The 23,648-nt window shown below is 44.5% G+C and overlaps 1 protein-coding gene across 1 annotated transcript in view; it reads left to right on the forward strand.

The window, feature by feature from the left end:
* Nucleotides 1-23,648, forward strand: part of AK9 (adenylate kinase 9) — a 237,105-nt gene that overhangs the window by 37,151 nt on the left and 176,306 nt on the right. The window contains exons 6-8 of the mRNA XM_019520106.1: nucleotides 9,849-9,961; nucleotides 13,246-13,428; nucleotides 18,629-18,754. Of these exons, the coding sequence (XP_019375651.1) occupies nucleotides 9,849-9,961; nucleotides 13,246-13,428; nucleotides 18,629-18,754 (422 nt within the window). The remainder of the gene's footprint in view (nucleotides 1-9,848; nucleotides 9,962-13,245; nucleotides 13,429-18,628; nucleotides 18,755-23,648) is intronic.

A 23,648-nucleotide genomic window follows, 5' to 3' on the forward strand; every position in this document is an offset into this window, starting at 1 on the left:
TTTTATCAGTTTTATCCTGTGGCTGCTGTGAAAAGTTCAGAACAACTATCAGAAAATACTATCAGAAACAAGGACGTCACTTGTAACAAGGTAACCCAGGGATAGCGAGGACCACAAGCAAGTCTTTGCTACAGCAGGGAGCCCAGGCCAAGTGAGGTCCATACCCTATTTTTCCTTTAAGGCCAAAAGGACCAAGACAAAAGAAAATTATGACCATAGCCCACCTTTGAGGTGAGCAGAAGATAACATCTTAAGGTTGACATAAAGTGGGGTGTAGGGGAGGCGGAGCCCCACATTGGGAAACCAGACAAGCCTGGTTATGGAAGACCCCAGGGACAGTGGGACGTAACATCCAACTCCCAGTAATAACTTGTTTTTCCATCAAAGAATTGGCAGGCGAGAACCCCCCTGAAATCCTCCCAAGGCAAATACTTTAACATCGAACTGGCTGGACCCTAAAGAAACAACAAAACCAGAGAGGTCCCTAAGAGCTGGGTGTACAGGTGAATGCTATGGAAACTTACAAATACACATCCAAGTCAAGGGAAGCAAGAGAAATTAGACATCATACGTGCTTATATCCAAATCATACATATTGACTTTAATGAGTAATCATTTGCTAGCACGTGCTGTTTTGTGGATAGCAGAATGCCTTGGAACATGTTGTACTGATATGTTACAGGGCTTCAGAGTACCACCTGTGCTCATATTCTTTAAATTGCTGGGATAAGGAGACTGCTAATGTGTATAGGATATTTTGTGCCTGGTTAAGTTTATAGATTGCCTTTGGTAAGGGACAATGTATTTGCGAAACAGAAAATCAATTTAAATAGAACTTTGTGTTAGCTAGTTTAGGGACATGGTGTGCCATGTAGGTTACTGCTTTTTTATATACTTTCATAAAACCCTTTGACATAATTTTAGCTTCTCCTTTCCTTACAATGTAGTGGTCAACAACAGAACCACCTTTTGCTCACAGAACTGTAGAACAGAAAAACATAAAAACAGTCAAGTCAGACCTGATGATCACTAAAAAAATGTATTTTCTTAATTATTGTAAAACCAGAGTGCAAAAAATACAGGTAGCTTCTCTGATAGCGATAACTGCCGCCTGCAGTGCCCCATTTGTTTTCCTTTCTCCTGTCTCTTGTATAGGGTGTGTGCCTCTGTGGGTTGAATGAATTGGGGTTGTTTTTTGTCTCAGTTCTTGAGATGAAGCACTCAAAATCGCACACGTTTGTCATGGAGCACCTTCCAGGAGGGTGCTAGCTTGGGACAGAAGCCAGATGAGACGTGGCTTCTGGAGTGGGGAAAAGGGGCCTGGGTGTGAGGATTCCAGGCTCTTCCATGTTCCAAGGTTCATGGCACTTCCACCTCCCTGGACCTTAAATTTCTGTCATGGAGGGAGTGTGATTAAGGTTCTCTTTTATTAGCCAGAGTTCCCGGATTGTTTTTTCCTGGTAAGTAGTCCATGTAGGGTTTAAGAATTTTGGAGGTTGCCAGTGCACTTCTGACACCAATGTCACCGCCCAATCGTGTGATGAGTCCCACCACGTTTCCGTAATCCCCACCAATGTCCACATCGTTGATAAAAATGTTAAAGAGAACAAGTCCAAGGACAGAGCCTTAGGGGACAGCACTGGTCACCGAGCACCATAATGATTCGCTTCCATTAACTACTACTCTCATCTTCTGCTCTTTATAGGAAAACTTTTACAGCAAGATACTGATCTCCATTAACTTTTAACACTGACAAATGTTCTCATGCAAGCGCTCTTTAGTTTTCAGACAAAGTTACAATTATATTTCTATATGTTTCCTTAAACTGTAAATCCATAAGCAACATGCTTTTGCAATGCAGTAGGGGGGAAAAATACGATCTTATGTAACAAACCCCAAGCAGTGTTTGATCACATAGGCATGGTTAAAAACAATGGGGCAATAGTAAAAAAGAGCAATGGTATTATTCCCCAGTTAGCTATCAGCTTGGGATGAACATGGCAATGAGACTTTAACAGAAAACAATCACACCCTGAGACACCCAAATTCCTCTCTAACTATAAATGTATTGGTCATTCATCAGGAAATATCTCCCTTTCTATACCAAAATTTCCCTCAGATAAACTTTGGAACCACTTGTTCTGGTTCCTCCAATTCCAGTTCCATGGAATGTAATACACTGGTTCACACTACAGCCCAATCCTATAATTACTCCAGTGGGTTGGGCTTGAAATTCCCTGGTAATAGTAAATATTCCTGATACTGAGGGCATCTACATGAGATGTTTACTGTGGAGTAGACTAATTAGCTCCACAGTGGCCGCATCTATATGAGACATTTAATACTTGCATACCCGAGTACTAAATGACTGCACAGTAAAGCATCCCTGCACGGCTTCCAGGTGATGCTGACTGCTCAGCAGCTTGTGCACAGTAGCATTGTGCAACACTAGCATTGCGTTGTGCAACCTTGTGCAACGCTACTGCACAATAGCGTTGCATCACGGTTGTTACTGAGATGGTTGCTACTGACATGCTACTGTGCAATACTGTGCAGTACTAACAAGCTACTACACAGTAAGCATCTCATGTAGATACAGCCAGTAAACATCTCATAGCTCAGAGCAATCCTGGCCAGGTCATGAGTGACTACAGGGCTCTGGGGGCTAGGCTTAAGGTGTGGGAGGTGCAGGTAATTTTCTCCTCCACCCTCCCGGTTGTGTGCTGTGGGCCTAGGAGAGACAGATGTTTCAAAGAGGTGAACCAAAGGCTCTGGCAATGGTGCTACTGAGAGGGTTTTGGCTTCCTTGACCACACCATGCGCTTCAGACAGAGGTCTTCTGGGAAGAGACAGTATTCACCTCATGCCAAAGGGGAAGGCTCTTTTCTTGGCCAGGATGGTAGACCTCTTGGACAGGGCTTTAAACTGAGATTGTCAGGGGACAGGAGGACAATGAGCGAATGAAGCCCAGGGGCCAACAAACAAACAACTATTACAACAGGAGATGACAGGAAGAACACTACAGCACAATCTGAAGGAATGGAGCTCCCTCAACATGACAGAAAACCGAACCTCCAGCGAAGAGCTCAAATACCTGTATACAAATGCCAGGAACATAGGAAGCAAACAGGAGGAACTGGCCATCCTGCTTTCCAGCAGGGACTATGATATCATAGGGATAACAGAAATCTGGTGGGACTCTACCCATGATTGGACCATAGCTATAGAGGGCTACACCCTGCATAGGAGGGATCACATAGGGAAAAAGGGTGGAGGTGTAGCTCTATATGTAAAGAAGCAGTACACCTCCTTGCAAGCCAAAATTGGAACTAAGGAAGGGCGACTTGAGACCCTCTGGGTAAAGATATGGGGGTGAGGTGGGGTGGGAAGAGACATGGCAAAAGGGACCTACCTGTAGGAATATATTACAGACCTCCGAATCAAGATGAGGAGCTAGATCTGGAATTCTCCAGAGAACTGGAAGAGGCTGCAAGAGCATGGGATATGGTCATTGCAGGCAACTTTAACTACCCAGACGTTTCTTGGGAATAACACTCGGCCAAATGTGATCAGTCGCATAGATTCCTGAATGTATTGATGAGCTCTACCTGTCTCAAAAGTATATGGGCCGATCAAAGGAAATGTGTTCCTAGATTTAGTTTTGGTCAAGGGGGACAACCTGATGAGTGATCCTAGGTGACATGAGGATAACCTAGGCAACAGTGACCACGGCACTATCAATTTCACTGCCCATTGTAGGGCTGGGAAATCTGTCAGTAAGGTACAAATTCTTGACTTTAAAAAAGCTGACTTCAATAAGCTAAGGACTTTAGTGAGTAATGTCCTACAGGATCATGGACCACAGGGAAAGAGTGTGGAGAAGAGTGGTCGTTCCTCGAGGACATGATCCTTGGTGCACAGAAGCTGTCCATACCTATATGCAGAAAAGGTGGCACAGGGGCTGAGAGGCCATCTTGGCTCTATAGAGAAGTAGCAGATCTTCTGAAAAAGAAAAGGGAGGCTTACCAATGATGGAAGCTAGGAATAGACCCCAAGGAGAATTACATAAGATTGGCCCACACATGCAGGTGGCAGATTAGAAAAGCAAAGATGGTGACTGAATTCAGGTTATCAGCCAAAATCAAGGATAATAAGAAGTCCCTCTATAGGTATGTAGGTAACAGGAAGAAAACCAGTGTGTCACAGTGCACTAAAGTGCCCACTCCTTACGAGCAGAAACCACCTAGGGTGAGGGCCCTAGGAGCCAGGCAGAAACCCCACAGATATAGGTTACTATGGCAGCAGGCTAACAAGGGAATTAGCCTGCACCTGCACCCGGTCAGTTGACCAGAAGAAGGTAGGGCCCTGGGCATATATAAACCCCAGGGCTGAGGCCAGCAGCGGTTAGTTTGCTGACAGCAGCCAGGGGAAGGAGCCTCCAGAGAAGAATTGCCCAGAGACGCTGTGGCCACCTGATATGCTGCCTATAGGACTAATGGGGCTCCAGCAGCTCACCAGGTACCCTGGTACACAAGGCACTTAAGGCTTGGGGGGAAGTTTGACTCTTTTAGAGGGACAGAGCACACCCTGACCTGATTGTATTATGTTATAGCCCAGGGGCTCAAATTTTGGCTGTTGTTTATAAACCAGTGGGCCGGACTGAGGCTAGTGGGGAGAAGGAGGCCTAATTGGGGACACACTACAGTGTAGAGACCCCAGTGCCAGTGGCCACAGCGACAGGGCTGCAGAGAGCCCAGCATCAGTTTAGCTGCAGAGACAGAGCTGCAGAGAGCCCAGCGCCAGTGTGGGCACAGAGATAGGGCCATGGAAAGCCCAGTGATGTAGGAGAGGCTGAGCTGTATCAAGGCCTCAGAGGGACAATATTTATATACCATCTGTGAGGCTTGGGGCATAGTAAAGGGGCAGCTTTGGAGCCATGCATCTAACCCATAAGGCTGAGGGTGTCCTGTGAGGCATCCATTTTAAGTGGGACCCAAAAAAGGGGGTCCAAGAACCCACAGGGCTCAGCGGGGTCCATCGGGACCATGCCCAAACATAAACTCAAGGGCAGCCTCCCTATTTATTATAAATACCAGCAAGATGTGACAGGCAAGGAAAAGGGTGTCCATTGGGCAAGATTGGCATGGAGCCCTAGGGGCATTCCGGCCATCCCTAGGGACCCCACCCCATGACACAGTGGAAATGTGGGACCATTTCTCAATGCATTTGGACATCTTATCACTGACACCAGACTGAACTCCTGAATGAGTACTTCACATCTGTATTCCACCAGTCTAAAAGTGATAGCCTGCTGAATGCAAATACGACACTAAATAGTCACAGTAGGAATGATCACCTACCAACAGTCAAGGTAGAGCTGGTGAAAGAACAGCTAGAGAGGCTGGATATCTATAAGTCAGCAGGACTGAATGAACTCCATCTGAGAGTGCTGAGCAAGCTAGCTGAAGTCATCGAAGGACTGCTGGCAAACCTCTTTGAGAATTCGTGGTGCTCAGGAGAGGTTCCAAAAGACTGGAAGAGGGCCAATGTTGTGCCCATCTTCAAGAAGGGGAGGAGAGAATCAGCCTGACCTCAATCCCAGGAAAAATCCCCGAAAAAATTTTCAAGGAGTCCTTACATAATAAGTTAGTAGAAGGCAAAATTTTGAATGACAGCCAACACGATTTTGTCGTGGGTAGGTCATGTCTAACTAATCTCATTTCCTTCTACGACCAGGTTACTTACCACCTGGATAACGGAGATGAGGTCAACATCATTTATTTGGATTTTAGGAAGGCCTTTGACTTGATGTCCCATGAGGCTTTCAAGGTAAAACTAGGAGACTATGGGCTCAACAATTCAACGGTCAGATGGGTGGGAAACTGGCTGTGGGATTGGACCCAAAGAGTACTAATAGACAGATCTGTGTTGAAGGTAGCCAGTGGGGTCCACCAGGGTTCAATACTTGGACCAGTGCTTTTCAAAATCTTCATTAATGATCTGGATATGGAGGTGAAAAGCACACTGGCAAAGTTCATCAATGACACTAAGCTCTGGGTAGACTGACAATCCAGGAGGGCCTAAAGAGCAAGCCATACAAGGAAAGGCTGACAGATATAGGACTGTTCAGTCTAGAAGAGAGAAGACTTCAGGGGGATTTGGTGGTAGCTTAGAGCATCGGGAGTGGGATAGGTGAACAACTGTTCACCAAAGCACCCCAAGGGAAAACTAGGAGCAATGGTCATAAACTCCTAGAAGAAGGTTTCAGACTGGATATAAGGAAAAACTTCTTCACAGTTTGTGTGACCAAATGCTGGAATAGACTCCCAGCAGGGGGTGGTATAGGCATCTACCCTGGAAATCTTCAAAAGGAGACTGGATGCATACCTTGCTGGGGTTATTTGACCCCAGCAGTCTTTCCTGCCCAGAGCAGGGGGGCTGGACCCGATGATCTCACTAGGTCCCTTCTATCCCTAAACATCTGTGAATCTGTCTACACACATAGCCCTGTTAGCCTGCAGGAAATTAATAAACTCTGCAGCAGGGTAATACTTGTAAATACAAGTACTATTGTTTTTTACTTTGTAGCAATGCATGTGTAGAAGGTGACAGCTGGCTGGGGCACAAGGGTGCTTCAGTGCAGGGGCTGCCTGCTGGCTAGACCACTGCTCCAGCCAGCCCCTCCCCGGTGCATTAAGCTAAGCCAGAACAGCTTCAGGCTGACAGGCTGACCCCTGAAACATCTGCCTGGCTCAACGGGCTGTGGTCCTGGGTACATATAAAAGTGACACACTCAGGAGAAATAAACTTCAGCACAATATGCACTGGGGTTTATTGCTTCATATGAATAGTATGTTTAGATGTTCCCACTGCGGCTGAAATACTGGTGCTTGGTCTATTCCCTCCAGATATTCATCAACATGCATGCATGTTCCTCTGACCCGCTAGCTGTATATTGTAAAAACATCTTCAGCTTAGCACAGTAGGTGTAAGCTGGCAATCTGGTGGTAGCAAGGTAGTGCCAGTAGTTTGGAACAGTCCTGGAGAAAAATGAAAGATTACACTAAGCAGGGCATTATAAAGTGCTATCCCAGGGGTTGGTAAAGTTTTTGGAAACACTGCCAAAAACACCCACAATTTCAACTTGAAAGATGTTGGTATGCCAGGGGTGGACAGCAGGAGAGCCATGAGTGGCCTGATCCTTGTTATAGCAGTACTTGTATTTACAAGCACTATCCTGCTGCAGAGTAAATTAATTTCCTTCAGCCTAATAGGGGTGCACGTGTAAACGTGGAGATGTTTACAGCACAACTAATTAGTCATCTGAGCAATAAACATCTATTGTAGGTGCTCCCAGTGTGTATAGTAGGCTAGTATGGGAAAGAACACAAACCTGACCTGGTGACCACCTTGAAGTGGAGGCTTACCAAGGGGAAAAGCAAAATAGGGGAACACAGAAACAAAGACCCAAGTTCAGACATCATACCAATGCTAGAGCTGGAATGAGAATGCAAGTCTCTAAATGCACAGGTCAATAACTGATCTATCGAACTCTATGGGCTCCATTCTTAGCAATTACTCATGTTTCTCTCATGAGCTTTAACTTTTAAAAGGGCAAGGAACATCCAAATGACAAGAACAAAGTCAACTTTCTAAACCATGTCATCTCAAGGAATTAGTTTTTCATATCATGGATCTCCCACTTCCCTCAACATAAGGATAATCCTCCAAGACCTGGGATAGTTTAATATATATAAACTCTCTCAGGACCCCTGTCTCCTCAGCATAAGAGCTGACCTTTCAAAATACAGTTCTGAAATTCCTACCTCCTGTGGAACTCACCATCAGAAGTAGTGTAACTCTGTCTGTTTCCAAACCAAAAAAGGGCTTTCTTTAACTTGGTGATTCTCAACAGGGTTGCTGTGAGCCCCCCCTCAGGTGAAACATCTCTGCATGCAGTTTTGCTGCATTAGGGCTCTAATCAGCCTAAAGCAGGGAGAAGCAGTGCCTCTTCAATAGCCCTTCCTGACCTAGCCTTTCCCACACTTCTCCCAGAAACAGTGGTTCTTAGGACAGTTCCACCTGCACTCCTCTGTTTGCAGGAAAGGAAGGTGGAGGAGGAGGGCTGGGGTGGGGGACAAACAGGGCAGGGCTTCATAGAACAAGCCAACTCCTGCCTGTTTTGGGCTGATCAGAGCCCTAATGCAGCAGGAGCACACAAGTGCCATAGCCTTTCCTAGGCTGGCTGCACGGCAGGTGCAGGGCTATTTTATTTGGAGGCATCAACACCCAGGGTGTGTCTCCAAGTGCCGATTTAAGGTGCATTAGCCATTTTTAAGACATATTAAGAGCGCAGGCCTACACATGCACACCCTTAATGTTCCTTAAAAATGGCAATTTTAGACTATTTGCACCTAAATTTGATACCTGTAAAAGCAGGTATCAAATTTAGGTGTGAATAGCTACAGTGCCTTAACATATGTGTAGACACGCTAAGGTGCTTTAACACTATGTATGTCAATTGACTTGGAACTAACTTTAGTTTCAAGTTGGTCTGCACACTGCATTAATGTGCCTTAGCATGTGTAGACGCGTGCCTAAATCACCTTAATGCGCATTAGGCAAATGTGCATTAAGTTTAGGCACATGTAAAAAACATGCATAAGCATTCCTCCAGTTGAGAAGTACTAAGGTGAGTTGAAGCAGTGCCAACAGTGGTTCTCAACCAACGGTGCTGCTACATTCAAAAAAGGCCTGAGCATTGCCCTGATTCTGAGAAGACTGAGAATCTCTGCTTTTAACTCTTTCCATTCAGGGCCTCGCATTCCATCATTTCTAATTGTACCAACTCATAATTAGCTCTAATATTTTGCCTGCCACTCTGCAAAAAAACCAAATATTGACATTAGATGGTACTGAGTATGCATTTATAAGTATAAATACCATGTTAAATTATGTAGCAGGGGGTGTGGTAATAGAATGGTTATAGCATTTTGCTATGGCTCCAGGGATGTGAGTTCCGGCCCTGTGCTGAATTCATGCCAAATGGTGCCCTCAGTTGACCCAGTTGCAAATGGTATCTTCTCATTCAGGCTGAAGAATTAAAGCAGCTGGATGTGATGCTGGCCCTGTCATTCCCTTCTCTGCCATTGGCTACAGAAGCTGGTATACCTTAGCCACACCGGGCTCAATGGCCCGTTAGGTCTGAGTACACCCTTGACTTGATTTGATAATTATGTATATGAGTAGTGATTTCAGTATTATTCTGACTTTTTAAAATGGTATTCCAAGATAACATTTTAGCTTATATAAAAATGTTAGTGTCCATGTTACAGGGGTGTCTCCTACCCATTGACTCCTCAGTCTATATTTTCACTGACTACCTGTCTTGTATGCATACCAGACCAGCCTCTGGCTTCTTTACTTTGCATACCATCCAGGAAGAGCACACACCAACTGCTGAAACTTCTTTAGTCTAACGAAGGGTTTTTGAACCTGAAAGCTTGCTTAATAATTGTTTTCCAACTATTTAAGTTGGTCTAATAAAAGATATCAGATTCACTCAAAGAACCTTGTCTGCCTAGTGTCCATGTTGACATTTTGTTCTACTTAATACTTAACTGAATTAACATGTTTTAGTAGCCCTTTACTTCTTCTGAAAGTAATGCAGATTAACATCTATTATTTAATTCAGGATAGTTGCAGATAAACTTGGGTTTCCATAACTGTGTAGAATAGCTTCTCCATTACTGCACTATAGATATGATGCTTGAAAATGATGCATATAAATATTTAGTATGTTTCAAATAATTTACCAAAACATGCATTTAACAAATTATATTTGGCAGGTTACATTCTAAGTGGATTCCCTTCTCTCTCAGAAGAATACATGACTGTTTTGGAGCAAATAGAGAAAATTAAAAGTTTGAAATTAAAACCAGATTTCTTGATTAACATTAAGGTAATGTGAAATTTAATACCTTGCTATTCATTTTCCTACTTATTCTTAGAGTCATATTCATACAGTGTAAGAGTTAAAGAAATAGTCATTTTTTTCCTTAAAGTATGATGTCTGTTGCTAACAGTCACATTCTTCTATTTCATTGTGGAATTGTCAGTGAAGTTGTTCTGGGTGATAACATATGGTACTGAGCATCTCCTACAACTTCAAGTTATTTCTGTGCACCTTACAAGTTTCAAAAACTAGAATAAAGGGTATGTATTTCCATGAAATTATAGTCTTGGATAATGACAGAATTTATGCCTAGGATTATTATAAATATTAACAATATTTTAAATCAAAGGCAGTGAAAATATTTTAGGGAAAATACTTTGAGATTCACAATTAAATAAGAAGACAAATTACTTTAGCCCTCTTAGTCTAGTACTGTGAAAATATTCTTTACACAGTTTATTTACATATCAAATTTAAACTGAATCAAACTCCTCAGAGCTCTCTGGAAAAATTACTTCAATTACCCAATTAAATTTTCACTGAAATACCAACCAGATACATTTTAAATTTCATAGATTTCATAGACACTGGGGCTAGAAGGGACCTTACAAGATCATCAGGTGCAGCCCCCTGTCCAAAGGGCAGGCAGGCAGCAGTAGCAGTGTGCGAAGCAGGCCATTTCAATCTGGATTTAGATTCGGCCCGAATCAGGGACAGTGATTTGATTCATTGATTCGGATCACTGTCCCTGATTCAATTCAGCCAAATCTGAATCTGAAGATTCAGTGCTGATTTGGAGAATCAGTGATTCGGCCGTAGACATAGCTTTAAACGTTTTTTCTACGTACCTTGAGATACCAGCACAGCTTGTGAATGCTGCAATGCTGGGGCAGATGGAGTGTCCCACAGGAGTGTTGGGGGGGCCCTCCACATGCTTGGCAGTGAACCTGGAAGTGGATCGGAAGTACTTCTGGACCACTTCCGGTTCTGTCAGAGAGCACGCTAGGGGCCCTCCCGTGCCTCCCCAGCTCAGTGATCGGCCACAAGGAGATCCTGGGTGCACCCTCCCCCCTGGACCCAGGAGGCACCAGTCACTGAGCCAGGGGGATGCGGGGGTGGGCCCCCAGTGCAATCCCCAGCGGACCCAGAAGTGCTTCTGGTCTACTTCCAGGTCTGCTGCCTAGCATGCTGGGGAGCCCCCCACACTTCTGTGTGACACTCCATGTGCCCCAGCATTGCAGCACACACGAGACGCCTGCTACCTAGAGGTATGTAGAAAAAACATTTAAAGCTGTGTCTATGTCCAAATTGCCAAATCTTTCCAAATCTCTCCGAATCAATTTGGAGGGTTCTGATTTGTTTCAGAGAGATTAAAGGGTCCTCTGATTTGATTCAGATTCGGAGAAATGGCCACTGAATCAGGCTAAATCTCCACTGAATCGAATCAGGGACTGAAGGTTTGCGTACCCCTAGTCAGCAGGGGTCAAATGATCCCAGCAAGATAAGCATCCAAGTATTTTTTTTAAAGAAATCCAGAGTAGGTGCCTGCATCACCTCTGGGGGGCAGTCTATTCCAGGCCCTGGGGACTTGGACAGTAAAGTTTTTCCTTATGTCCAGCCTAAAACGGTCTTCCAAGAGTTTGTGACAGTTGCACCTAGTTTTCCCATGGGGTGCCCTGGTGAACAGACATTCTCCCAGTTCCCAGTGCACATCTCTTATATACTTATAGGCTGCCACCAAGTCACCCCTGAGCCTATGCTTTTCCAGGCTGAAGAGTCCTGTGTCTCTGAGCCTCTCCTCATAAGGCCTGCTCTCTTGTCCTCTAATCATTTGTGTGGCTCTCCTCTGGACTCTCTTGAGCTTCTCCACGTCCTTTCTAAATTGCGGAGCCTAAAACTAGACACAGTATTCCAGCTGTGGTCTCACCAAGGCCAAGTGAAGTGGGAGGATGACTTCCTGGGTCTTGTCTGAGATACATCGGAAGATGCAGGCCACAGTTTTGTTTGCTTTGCTGGCTGCGGCATCGCACTGGTGGCTCATGTTCATCTTGTGGTCACTCATGACCCCCAAATCTCTTTCAGACATGCTGCTATACCCAAAGAAATTTAAGTAACTGCATGCATACGGTGAGAAGTGTTCTTTTTCTAAAGGCCTTAAAGGTCCAAATAATATACTGCAAAAAACAAGGGTTTTTTTGGTGATATCTTTTACTGAACCATCTGTATAGTTGGCAGAGATGTTAGACAAGCTTTCAAGCATAAAGTGCTCATCTTCTGTTCACAATACAATATAGTGATATAATAGATATCAGATAATATACTGAGCTTCTTAAGGAAAGAATCCTAATGCATCTAGTGGGTGAACAAAATGCATCTTGAGAGTTTCTCTGAGTTGCCTGACTGTTGTGTAGGGGCAATTCTAATACCTTTGGGAACAGAAAAACATCTGTGTCTTGGAGGGTGATTCTATTCCTATAATGGGGATACTTATACCCCCAGAGGAGATAACAGTATTGCTCCTACCCCGTAGTAGTCAGATAACTCAGTAAGTCTGAAGCTGCACTTTGGTTGTCTACCAAATTCTTTTCTCGTATAAAAGATAAAAGATTCTCTCTTAGGTCTTTTCCTGATCTATCTTCTAAAATATTGAATGGACTTCCAAAACAACTATGTGTATCCCAGTGAAAATGTTACATTGTCCATTTATTCTTTTTAAGATTTTACTTATGATTGTTTACTTATATTACATCCTATTGCACAGCAAAGAAAAATTTGCAAAGAGTATGTGCCTTTGGAAAGGCTTGACCAAAAATTCTCCTTGTCTACCTCAAAATGTAGTATACCAGGTAAGAATCATATAACCTTCCCCAGTACTTGTGACAGAAGCAGGGCAATACCCAGAAGTTTAAAGAATACTTCAAGGGATAGTCATGTACTCTTTTTTTAATAGCGCAAAATTTCATTTGACTTAGTATGTTTCAGGGATAAATTTGGTAGCCATGTTGGTCTGAGACAAAAAGAAATGCCAAACTCTAAAACTCTTGGGTCAAAGATGATTATAAAAGGTATCATCTCTGAACCAAGAGTTTTAGAGTTTGGCATTTCACTTAGTAGACATTTTGTACATTTGATTATTTGTTTTAAATTGTACCTACCAAGTAATTGAAATTTAAAATATATAAACCAGATGTTTAGAAATTATCTTCTAAAACTAACACAGCATTCAAGGAAAAAGAATAATATTATGAGAACCAACTGATCAAAAGGTTTGCTTTGAATTCTTTAACTAGTGTCCTGACTATGATTTGTGCCAAAGAATCTCTGGGCAAAGACAACATCCTGATTCAGGGGAGATATATGAACGGAACCAGTGGGATCCTGACGTTATTGAAAAACGTAAGAAAAAGAAGGAGCAGAGGAAACATGAAGATGAGGAAGAGAATGAGGAAGAAGAGCAAGAAGATGAAGAGGAGGTAACTATTTTGAATCTGTTAAATAGATTCTAAGGGTTAGCAGCTGGAAGGAGAAATGAAAAGCCTACAAAGATTTTAAAAAGTCTGTCTTGAATTAGTTTTGTTCTACACCATTTATAAAGCAAGTGTTTTTTCTGCTTTAAGAGTAAAACATTCTAGTATATATATGGAGTATTTTGTAATGCTTGTTTGATAACATTATTTACCAGTATTTGCAGGATGTCAGCTTGTTTGCTGGTTCTTTGTTAGGCTATCATAAACTTATTGTCACTTCTTAACCAGTATTTTTTTTTCGTCTCCAGAATGAGTCATCTTTGCAGTAACCAAAACACAACAACAAAAGGATAGCATTTTTACTGGAGGGGGAAAAAGCTAAAAGGAATATATATTCTCACTACAGAAAATATCAATTGATTATGTATAAATAGTTATAAATAATCCAATGCCTTGGATTTACAAAATATGCACAATAGGTAAAATTCTTTCCTCTGCAGAAGGCAAGGAGGATGACTATAAGCCAGATTCTATTCCACCTATTAGGCACATAAATGAACTTCAGTATCCAATGACCCAGCAACACATTTATTTAATGGCATGATGGGATCTGGTCCCTAATCCTAACAATAGAGCTTTCTGCCATGTTACACATAAAAGACAAGCATATGATTTTGGGGTTGGGGATCAGATCTCAGTTGCGCCATTATTATTTGGCAGTGCAGGATCCTGATCCTGGGCTCCAGCTGCACTGGCAAGCTGGAAGGTGGGTGCCTGCAGCCCAGCATGAACCAGTACAGCCCTAGGGCTGAGACTGCCTGCCAGTCACCTAATTCAGTCCCAACCCTGGGACCACACTGGAGCCAGTTTGGGTGCCTGTACACAAGCTTAGACGTGGGGAGGGGCCACGTCAATTAGACCAGTCCCCCAACATCCACTTTAATTAATAAAAGGCTCATCGTCACATGTATTAAGTACCCCCCCCCGCCTCCTCGCACCCCCGCATTTTAAAATGGCCATGGGGGTGCTTTAACTAAAGTTAATTGAATGGCCATTTTAAAATGTGGGGCAGGGCACAACATTTTTAAAACATGGCGGGTTAATAGACGTGATGGTGAGGCACTGGTGGAACATTCTATTTAGAATGTGGAACAGACTCAATTAATTGAGTCTGCTCTGATGCATTCTAATTGGAACATGAACCAGCAAATCAATAGGCAGCTTTTGAGACTGACAGTCAGCTGATTCTGGGTCCCAGCCCTGGGACTGCACTGAGGCCAATTTCAGAGACCCATGCATAAGAATGTCAGAAAATTTTGTGTGCAGCCTGGCTACACATGTGTGTTTTTTAAGGTTCTGGCATGATGGGGTCCCAGGATTGGGGAGAGGTTCCATAATTCTAGGATCCATGTGCACCATGAATGTTAGAAAACTACGTGTGCAGCTGGGCTGCGCACATGGTTTTTAAGGGTCCCAGCATATGGGGACCCTGGAATCAGGGAACATCTTCTTGTTACCAGGGTCCCTGTGACTGGAACGTGTCAGGTGGTTTACTCTGCAGCTCCCAGGAATCAGGCTGCATGGGACCCTGCCACATGTTTCATTCAAGGTGCAGTGGAAATCAACCACAAAAAGTATTACACAAGTTTTGTGAAATATTTTTCTGGCTGATATCCCATTTTGTCTCAGTAGTTGCCAGACTGTGTGGATGGTTTACTCTTTAAGATGCAATTAACAGCTCAAATCATTTTCAGTAAAAATCTTTCTTGTTTTTTCTCCTCTTATCTCTGTGTATTTAGCCAGCCTGTATGGTGTATTTTTCTCTTTTATTATTTATGTGTATTTAGTTAGCCTATGAACAGAATGGCAGGATCCTAGACAAGAGATCTAATACATTCTTCTTCAAAATGTTTTCAGGAAAGGTTCAAAGTAAGTAGAACTCATCCAGAACAGTCCACTCTATTTTTTGGACCTGATCCAGCAAGACACTTCAGTATATATAGTTTTAAGTAGGTGAGCAGTTCCAGTGGGACTTTTCACAGGCTTGATAGGAGTGAGTACATGTACATGTAAAAGTGCTCTGCTGGCGTGGATGACTTTCATGCTTTTTTGTTATTCACTATTTATAGTGTAATTGTTATAGTGCCATAGGTTTACAAAGGGATGTTGGTTGTAGCTGTGTTGGTCTAAGGACATAGGCAAACTAGTTTCTTTGGGTAAATGGAATATCTTTTATTAGATCAATGAAATAGCTGGAAAATTTGTTCTTTGCAAGCTTTTGAGCACAAGCACCCATGTTCAGGCATAGAAGGGCTGCTGTTGTTTTGTGTTCTTCTGGATGGAATAGAAGCCAATATACAAAATGCAGGGCTGTGAAAATGCAAATGCATGGCAATGAGCATCAGAGGCCAGGGCAGACAATAGGTGTGGGGCAGATAGGTGGGGGAGGAAAGGGGGGAATGTTGACCTGGTGATAGAATGTAACTGGTAAAATGTAGACAGGTTACCTGGAATTAACGGATGGCAGGCAGATTATAATGTGCCATACATCCAATGTCTAAATAAATCCAATAGACATTGGATTTATGGCACATTATAACCTGTGTGTCATCCGGTGACCCCAGGTAACCTCTCTACGCTTCACCAGCTACATTCTATCACCAGGTCAACATTCCCCCACTTCCTCCCCACTTACTCATCTCACACCTATTGTCTCCCATGGCCTCTGATAGATTTAAAAGGCACTTTACAGAGGTAAAATGTGACTGTGTCCCTACTTCAAGGAGCTTGGAATTTAATGTATATGGAGAACTTAAAAATAAAGTCAGACCAGAGGGTGAGGGAATTGCTGAGTGCCAAAAAGATAAAGAGAAAAAACCACACTAAGAGGCTTTTTTTTAAGAGGCTTTAAAAAGATATCTGACATCTTTTACCAAGAAAAAAATTGCCTTTGCTCACCTGACATCAGGCCACAGCACTTGAAGTTCTTAGGAATAAAATTGTTAAATTTTTTTTATTGTGTACTGTATTTAGTTGCAACATGTTGATAGTTTCATAGTTTCTAGGGTTGGAAGGGACCTGAGTAGATCACCTAGTCCGACCCCTGCCATGGCAGGAAATAATACTGGGGTCAAACGACCCCAGCAAGATGTTCATCTAACCTCCTCTTAAAAACCCCCAGGATAGGATCCTGCACCACTTCTCCTGGAAGTTGGTTCCAGACCCTAGCCACCCTGACCGTGAAGTAGCGCTTCCTGATATCTAGCCTAAACCTGCCCTCTACCAGCTTGTGACCCTTATTCCTGGTCACTCCTGGCAGTGCATGGGGGAATAGTGACTCCCCCAATGATGATTACCTTTTATTTAGATTTTTAAAAATGTAACTTAGTGATCTTTCTTGTTTATTTCATTTTATTTCCTTTCCTAACTTCAGTTTACTGTTTTATTAGTATCACACTTTCTTTTTCAATTTATCTCACCAGTCAACATTAGCTAACACAATGTCAAGAACATATTTTTTCTACTAGCCTAAATAAGGTCTAGGAACACTGGTGCTTTTCTGAAGATGAAAATAATGTCTAGATATTAATAGAAAATCCTAGGGACTGAATATTCAGGTACACCAGAGGAATGCTTTGTGTAATTAGGGTATGGGAGCGTAAAGATTGATTTATGTCCTCCTTGCATACCTCATCCTTGAATTACATTCATTCTTTTTTCCACTGAGCTGCTCTGTATTGGAGAGGCAAGAATATTTTTGGTAATATCTTTTATTGGATCAACAGTGTATTCGGGATAAATGCTTGACAAGCTTTCAGGCACAAAGTGTCCTACCGTAGGTCCAAGAGAGAAGCAGACACAGCTTGAGCTAAATAACGATAGAATAATGGCTTGTATGTAACCAGGGGTGGATCCAGGATTTGGCTGGAGAAGCCATCCCCAATGCAGTAGAGGCTGCATCCCAGCTCCCAACTTCCTCCCCCACCAACCCACCAGACCATGCTGCAGGAGCCTCTGGGGACTTTTTTAATGTCCCCAAATCAGGTACGCATCTCTCCATGCTCTGTGGCACATCCGCTTCCCTCCCTCTGCCCTTTCCCCACTATCCCATGGTGGTGAAGCTACAAAGCCACTCCTGACCATTTCAGTCAGGCTACAAGAGACGTGGGTTCAGCTGGGACAGCAACACCAGTATCAGCAGAGAGGGGCAGGAGACGGATTTCTGCACCTTGCCTGGTCCCCCTGGGAGCAGGAACAGGAAAGGGGAAGCCCCTGCCCATCACCTCTGTCACTGTTTCCAACTGAGGTCACCCCCACGTAGCTTGGGTGGAGCAGGAAGGAGTGGCTTTGAAGCTTTCCCCACCCCGAGACAGTAGTGGCAGAGGGGAGAGAGGGGAATGGGAGGAGAGGGGACACGCCTCTGAACAAAGAGGGGACGGAGGGGGATTTTTACATGCTTTGGAGACTTTAAAGAAGTCCCCAGAGGCTCTCAGGGTGTGATCCAGTACAAGAGATGGGTGGAGCCATGCCACTGCTCCCCCTCCAGATCCACCCCATCTGTAAATGAAAAACAGTCACTTACAAGCAATGTAGGAGGACTGTAAAGTAGTTGCAAAGAGAAATGTATTTCCTGGATCATCATGGCTCCAACAACACTTCAACCCTGAAGTGCTATGGTTTAAAATACTGGCTAGAGGCTTCTGAGCTTTGTGCACTCCAGCCACACCTCTTCCCAACCCAGTGCACAGAATAGCTGTGATCACTGAAATCTGTGATGCACAAAGTCTCCAGTCCCACAGGCCACATGAGTGGCAAGGAGCCAGCCCATGGGCCAGATCCCACATGCAGACATGTGCCCTGGATCCAGCTGCGTTGTAGCTCCATGCAGTGATGTGATCCAGTGTTCAGGGCCAGATATTTAGCCGCAGAGCATTGTTTGGCAGCATTAATTGTCACTGCTCCATTGCTGTCAAATTTCCAGCCCTGTGGAGCACACTCTGGGCCAGATGACATGGTTCTGTGGGGTGGATCTAGCCTGGGGGCACCACAGGTTCAAGTACCACTCCCCTAAATTAATTAAATCCCAGCTGGCTGGTTAAATTAGTATTCTAGCTACAAAGACTTACTTAATCAATCTAGACAGGCTTTGATTTAGTGTGTTAATTATATAGGACATGAAATAAAATATTTATTTTTCTTTCTGTAGGCAACAGCAGATGCATTTATGTTATCAGATATTTTGCCACATTTGGTGCAGAGGCCTGAAGATTTTTTCGAAAATGCAGAAGAAAGGGTTAAACTCTATAAGGACACAATGCTACATGCTCTAGAGGTAAGAGCAAAACATATCTGAATGTTTCACAACCTGCTTAACTCGCAGAAAGTTACAAAGCTGACCCCTGTAGCTGTGTATAATCCTGGGTACTTTGCAAACCCTCATCCTCACAGTGTGGGGAGGAACCTAACCCTGCAAAGCATCTGGGTACTACTGTCATATTGTTGTGTACACAAATAATCATATAAATATATCATAAAAACATATATATTAGTTGTATGCTATCTAGGCCTCTCACGTTGTACAAAGATGGAGAGAACCCATAACCCTTCCTCATAACCTTGAATTCTAGATTTTAAAAAAATTGTAATCATAGGAGAGCAGAGCTGGAAGAGGCCTCACAAGATTATCTAATCCAGCCCCCTGCTCAAAGCAGGATTGTCCATGACTAAACCATCCCAGCCAAGTGTCTGTCTAACCTGCTCTTGAACATTTCCAAGGAAGGAGATGCCACAGTTGCTCTAAGTAGTCTGTTCCAGTGCTTGACAGCCCTCAGTCAGAAAGTTCCTCCTAACTGCCAACCTCAATTTCTCCAACTGAAGCTTGAGGCCATTATTCCTAGTCCTGGTCCCCTCTGCCATGGAGAAAAGCCTATCTCCATCATCTCTAAAATTGCCCTTCAGGTATTTGAACACTGTTATCAACTCTCCCCTACACCCACCACACAATCTTCTCTACCCCAGACTAAAAAAACTATAATTCTTTAAGCCTTTCCTCATAAGTCATGATTCTCAGGCCCCTAATAATTTTTGTTGCTTTGCACTGGACTCTTTCCAAACTATCGACATCCTTCTTGAAGTGTAGAGCCCAAAACTGGACATGGGACTCTCAGTGAAGCCTCCCCAGTGCTGAAAAGAGTGAAGCATCACTTCCCTTGATTTGCAAATGACACTTGTGCTAATACAACCCAGTATGCTTCTGGGTTTTTTTGCAGCAAGAGCACACTGTTGGCTTATATTCATCTTATGGTCTACTGTAACTCTCAACTCCTCTGCAGTACTGCAGCCTAGCTACTCATTCCCCAGTCTGTATTTGTGCATGCAGTCATTCCATCCCAGGAATAACTTTGCACTTGTCCTTGTTGAATTTCATTTGGTTGATTGTTGAACATTTCTCAGTTTATTCAAGTCTTGCAGGCACTCTGGAGGGCAGGGCTACAACCTACAAAGACTTGAATAAACTGGAGCACCTAACTTGGCATTGTCTGCAAGTTTGCTAAGCATGTACTCAAACCATTTTCCAAACTATTAATGAAGATATTGAACAATACCAGACCCAGGACAGATAACTGATTTCCTACATACCCTTATGTCTGCCCACAGAACTTTGAGTTTTATGCCTCTTTTTGCCTCTGTGATTGTAACAGGAGGCCTTCCCAGGGCCAGTTAGATGTTGGCCTGCCCACCTGTTCCTGGGCTAACCATCTGCCTCACTCGCCTACCATGTCTTGTTGTTTCATAGTTGGTTCTAATTAGGTGGGAGGCGGCCCATTCTGGCCCCGGTGCAAGGGAGCACTATCTGCAACTCTAATCCTCCCCTACACCACATCTCAAGCCTTGCAGATGGCATCCAGGTGACACAAATACTCCTGGCCTACAGCTGAACCAAGCTTAGCCCTCATTGTCAGGCTTCATACATACACACATGCATACCGCCCTCCTCTCACTAGGGCCTTTCATTCTCCATCCCCCTTATAGGATCTCTTTCACACATCGACAACTTATACTGCCTTGCTCCCTCTCAGAGTTGGCCTCTTCGGCCATAGGCTTTATCTAGCGCACACTTTGGGTGTCAGACGTACCGTCTTTTGGGCCTCTTCTGCGACCCTCAGTGGGGTAGTGGCCAGCCAGTTACCCAACTGGGGCCAAGCTTGCCCTGACCCCTCCTGGGGCAACTCTACACACACTCTCACACACTGGTTACCTCCTCCCAGCCCTCTGGTTACCCCCTTTCTACAAACCACCAGTTAAAACTGTAACCCTAGTATTAAGCCCTCTGGCAAACCATACTAAACCCCCTCTGGGTCCAAACCTAAGTAATGGCTACCTGCCTGGATAACCAGACCACTCTCTGGTAACTGTCATGGCACGGGGTCCTAGGGGTGGCCATGATCTCCCCTTGCGCCCCCTACCGTGCCAAGTTCGCGTTAAAGCACCCTCATATCTTGCCCACCACGTCTTTGATGTTATGTATTTATAAGGGAGGCTGCCTTTTGTCCCCTTGGACCTGGTGCTTTGATGTATCCTGGCCCCTATTCTGTATTGTTTGACTCAGTGCACCCCAGCCTCATGGGCTATGTGTGGCTCCAAATGCCCCTTTACCACGCCCCAAGCCTCACTGATGTACCGGACGTTGTTTGGTCTGTTTCACTCTCCGCACCCCACAGGCGCTCTGGCTTGTCTCGCAACCTTGCACCCCACCGGCACTCTGGCTTATCTCGCAACCTTGCGCCCCACTGGCGCTCTGGCTTGTCTCGCAACCTTGCGCCCCACCGGCGCTCTTCAATCAATGCCCCCTTTGCCTCAGGGTCCTTATCGCCCCCTTTACTCTGGGACGCTTATCGTGCTGTGCCCGCTCTGGCACCAGGGTACCCACACTACCGTGGAGCCCCTATGAGGCCTTCTCCAACCCCAATAGCCTTGCCTGGTCCTCCAGTATTAAACAGTAAACAGAAACTCAAGCCTCTTGGCTACAACATAAATTCAAACCATCCAATTATAACCATATTCAAGTCCGTGACAGGGTTTCTCCCTCTCTTACCCATAACAAGTACCCGAGTATCCTGGCCTCTTCCTTCTCGTTGCTCCGGCAGAGTTCCCACCCCTATGGCTGCTGATCAGGAACTGCCTCCCTGGCCTCAGCCTGGGTTTATATATATAGGTTAGGCCCTGCCCCCTTCCGGTCAGCTGACCAACAGCAGTTGCCCCAGCAACCAGCACCTGTGCCTCTTTATAGGAGCAGAGCACTGAGGTGCTCTGCAACAGTAACCCAGGAGCATGGTAACATTCCCCTATTCCCAGGCCTGCAGAGTTGCTTACCCTAGCTCCAATGTTATCCCAGGAGCCCTACTGCAGCCCTGCTGCCAGGAGCTCCTCTCCCTGTCGCTCTCAGGGCTAGACTGCCTGACCAGCTCAGGACCTGGCTTTATATTGTTCAAGCCCAGCCCCCTTCTGGTTAGTTGATTCTCTAATTGCAACTCCCCCCGACCATCTGCTGGCTGCTTCTCAGGCAGCCTCTCAAAGTGACAGGCACACCAAGCACCCTGTCACAGCGAGCAAACTATCTAGATGACATGGTAGCATTCACCAGTACCTGGAAGGAACATCTCCAGCAGGTCACAGCAGTGTTACCTTGGCTTTCAGCCACAGGCCTAATGGCAAATGCCACAGATAAAAACAAACAGTGCTTAGGTTTTCTGGTTCAGGCAAATTATGAAAATTGCTTTTGGAACTGATGGCCTCCAAGCGCTTCTGGGAAGAAACTTCTCTTTTAATAGTGAAAAATAATTAGATTAAAAATTCCAGAATTATAGTTAAAATAATGTCATAAATCAAATCATAGATCATATCAAGTACAAGATATTTTTCAAAAATCTAGAAAAAAGTAACCTTACATATATGACATGAGTTTGAACTCCTACCAGCCTACAGTATAACCTACACTAAGTAATAGTTTAGGTGAGCAGTGGGTGTTGTGACAGGCTTATTGCTGGAGGGGTGGCCATGACACCTGCTGGTGGCCTTGCAGCTCCTGCCCAGCTCAGACTGTAATGTCTCTCTCCCTAGATTGCTCTCCTGCCATGCCTTGTTCTTAATATTAAAGATTGATTAAGGGAGGCTGCCAACAGGCCTTAGAGTGATCCATAATCCCAATAATTTCCCATTGGGTCTCTCCTGAGACTCCACTAGCCTCGATCTAGCCCTCAGGCCTGATAGGTTCCTCTCAGCCTGGCTAGGCCCCTATAGGGCACCTGTAGCCTTAAGAACAAATTGCATGGCTCCTTTTCCTCTCTTACACCAATCCCCAATCCTCACAGATGTTATCTCTCTTTGATGTTAAATTATTTATACACTCGGCCCCTTCTCTGGAATCTTGGACCCCTGGTCCCACATGCAGCCCCTCCTCTGGGCTCGCAGACCCTCTAGTCCTGCTTAGCCCACTCTGGGCTTGTGAACCCTCTGACCCAGCTCAGCCCTTCCTTGGGCACATGGACCCTCTGGCCCAGGTCTCAGCCTTTTCTTAGTCTCCTGGACCCCTACTCAGTCTGGGTCCCAGTCTCAGTCTGAGGGCTCCTGGATTACTGGTTTTCTAAACTGGCCTTGAGCCTGTCACTGTAGAGCTCAAGGTTAAACTACCAATGCAGCTTAAATAAACAAGAAGCATCACCAGCTTCTGGCAGACACCTCAAATCCTCTAGGGACATAACGTGAACAAAGGCCACTTGCCTGTAAATCCATTTCTCTGCCCAGGGAACTTGCCTCTGTTCCCAGGCCTGTAGAGTTGTTTAGCTAAGTCCAGGTGCCTTCAGGAGCCCTGCTGCCAGGAGCTCCTTACTTTGTGGCTGCCAGAAAGAGACTACCTGGCTGGTGCAGGCTCTGGGTTTAAAGAGTGCTTGTACATGTGACAATGTCATGATGTACATGTGATGAAAATGTTACTTCGTGTGACTTAATGGCATTACATATTACACGTGCCAGTTGGGGGGGGTTAGATGAGTTTGCATCTCTGCAAACTAAACTGTATCCTGATCTAGTTTAATCTGTAATGATGCATTGCAGCTATTAGTCAGCTTGTCCCCCAGCTGCAGGAGAGGTGGGCAGACTCCACAGGAAAAAAGGATTGGGCCCCTCACTGCTTCTACCTTCAGTAGGCACCAGTCCTTTTTTTTTTT

This window comes from Gavialis gangeticus, unplaced genomic scaffold (assembly GCF_001723915.1).
Source record: "Gavialis gangeticus isolate Ggan-Ray unplaced genomic scaffold, GavGan_comp1, whole genome shotgun sequence".
In the NCBI taxonomy this organism is placed as follows: domain Eukaryota; kingdom Metazoa; phylum Chordata; order Crocodylia; family Gavialidae; genus Gavialis; species Gavialis gangeticus.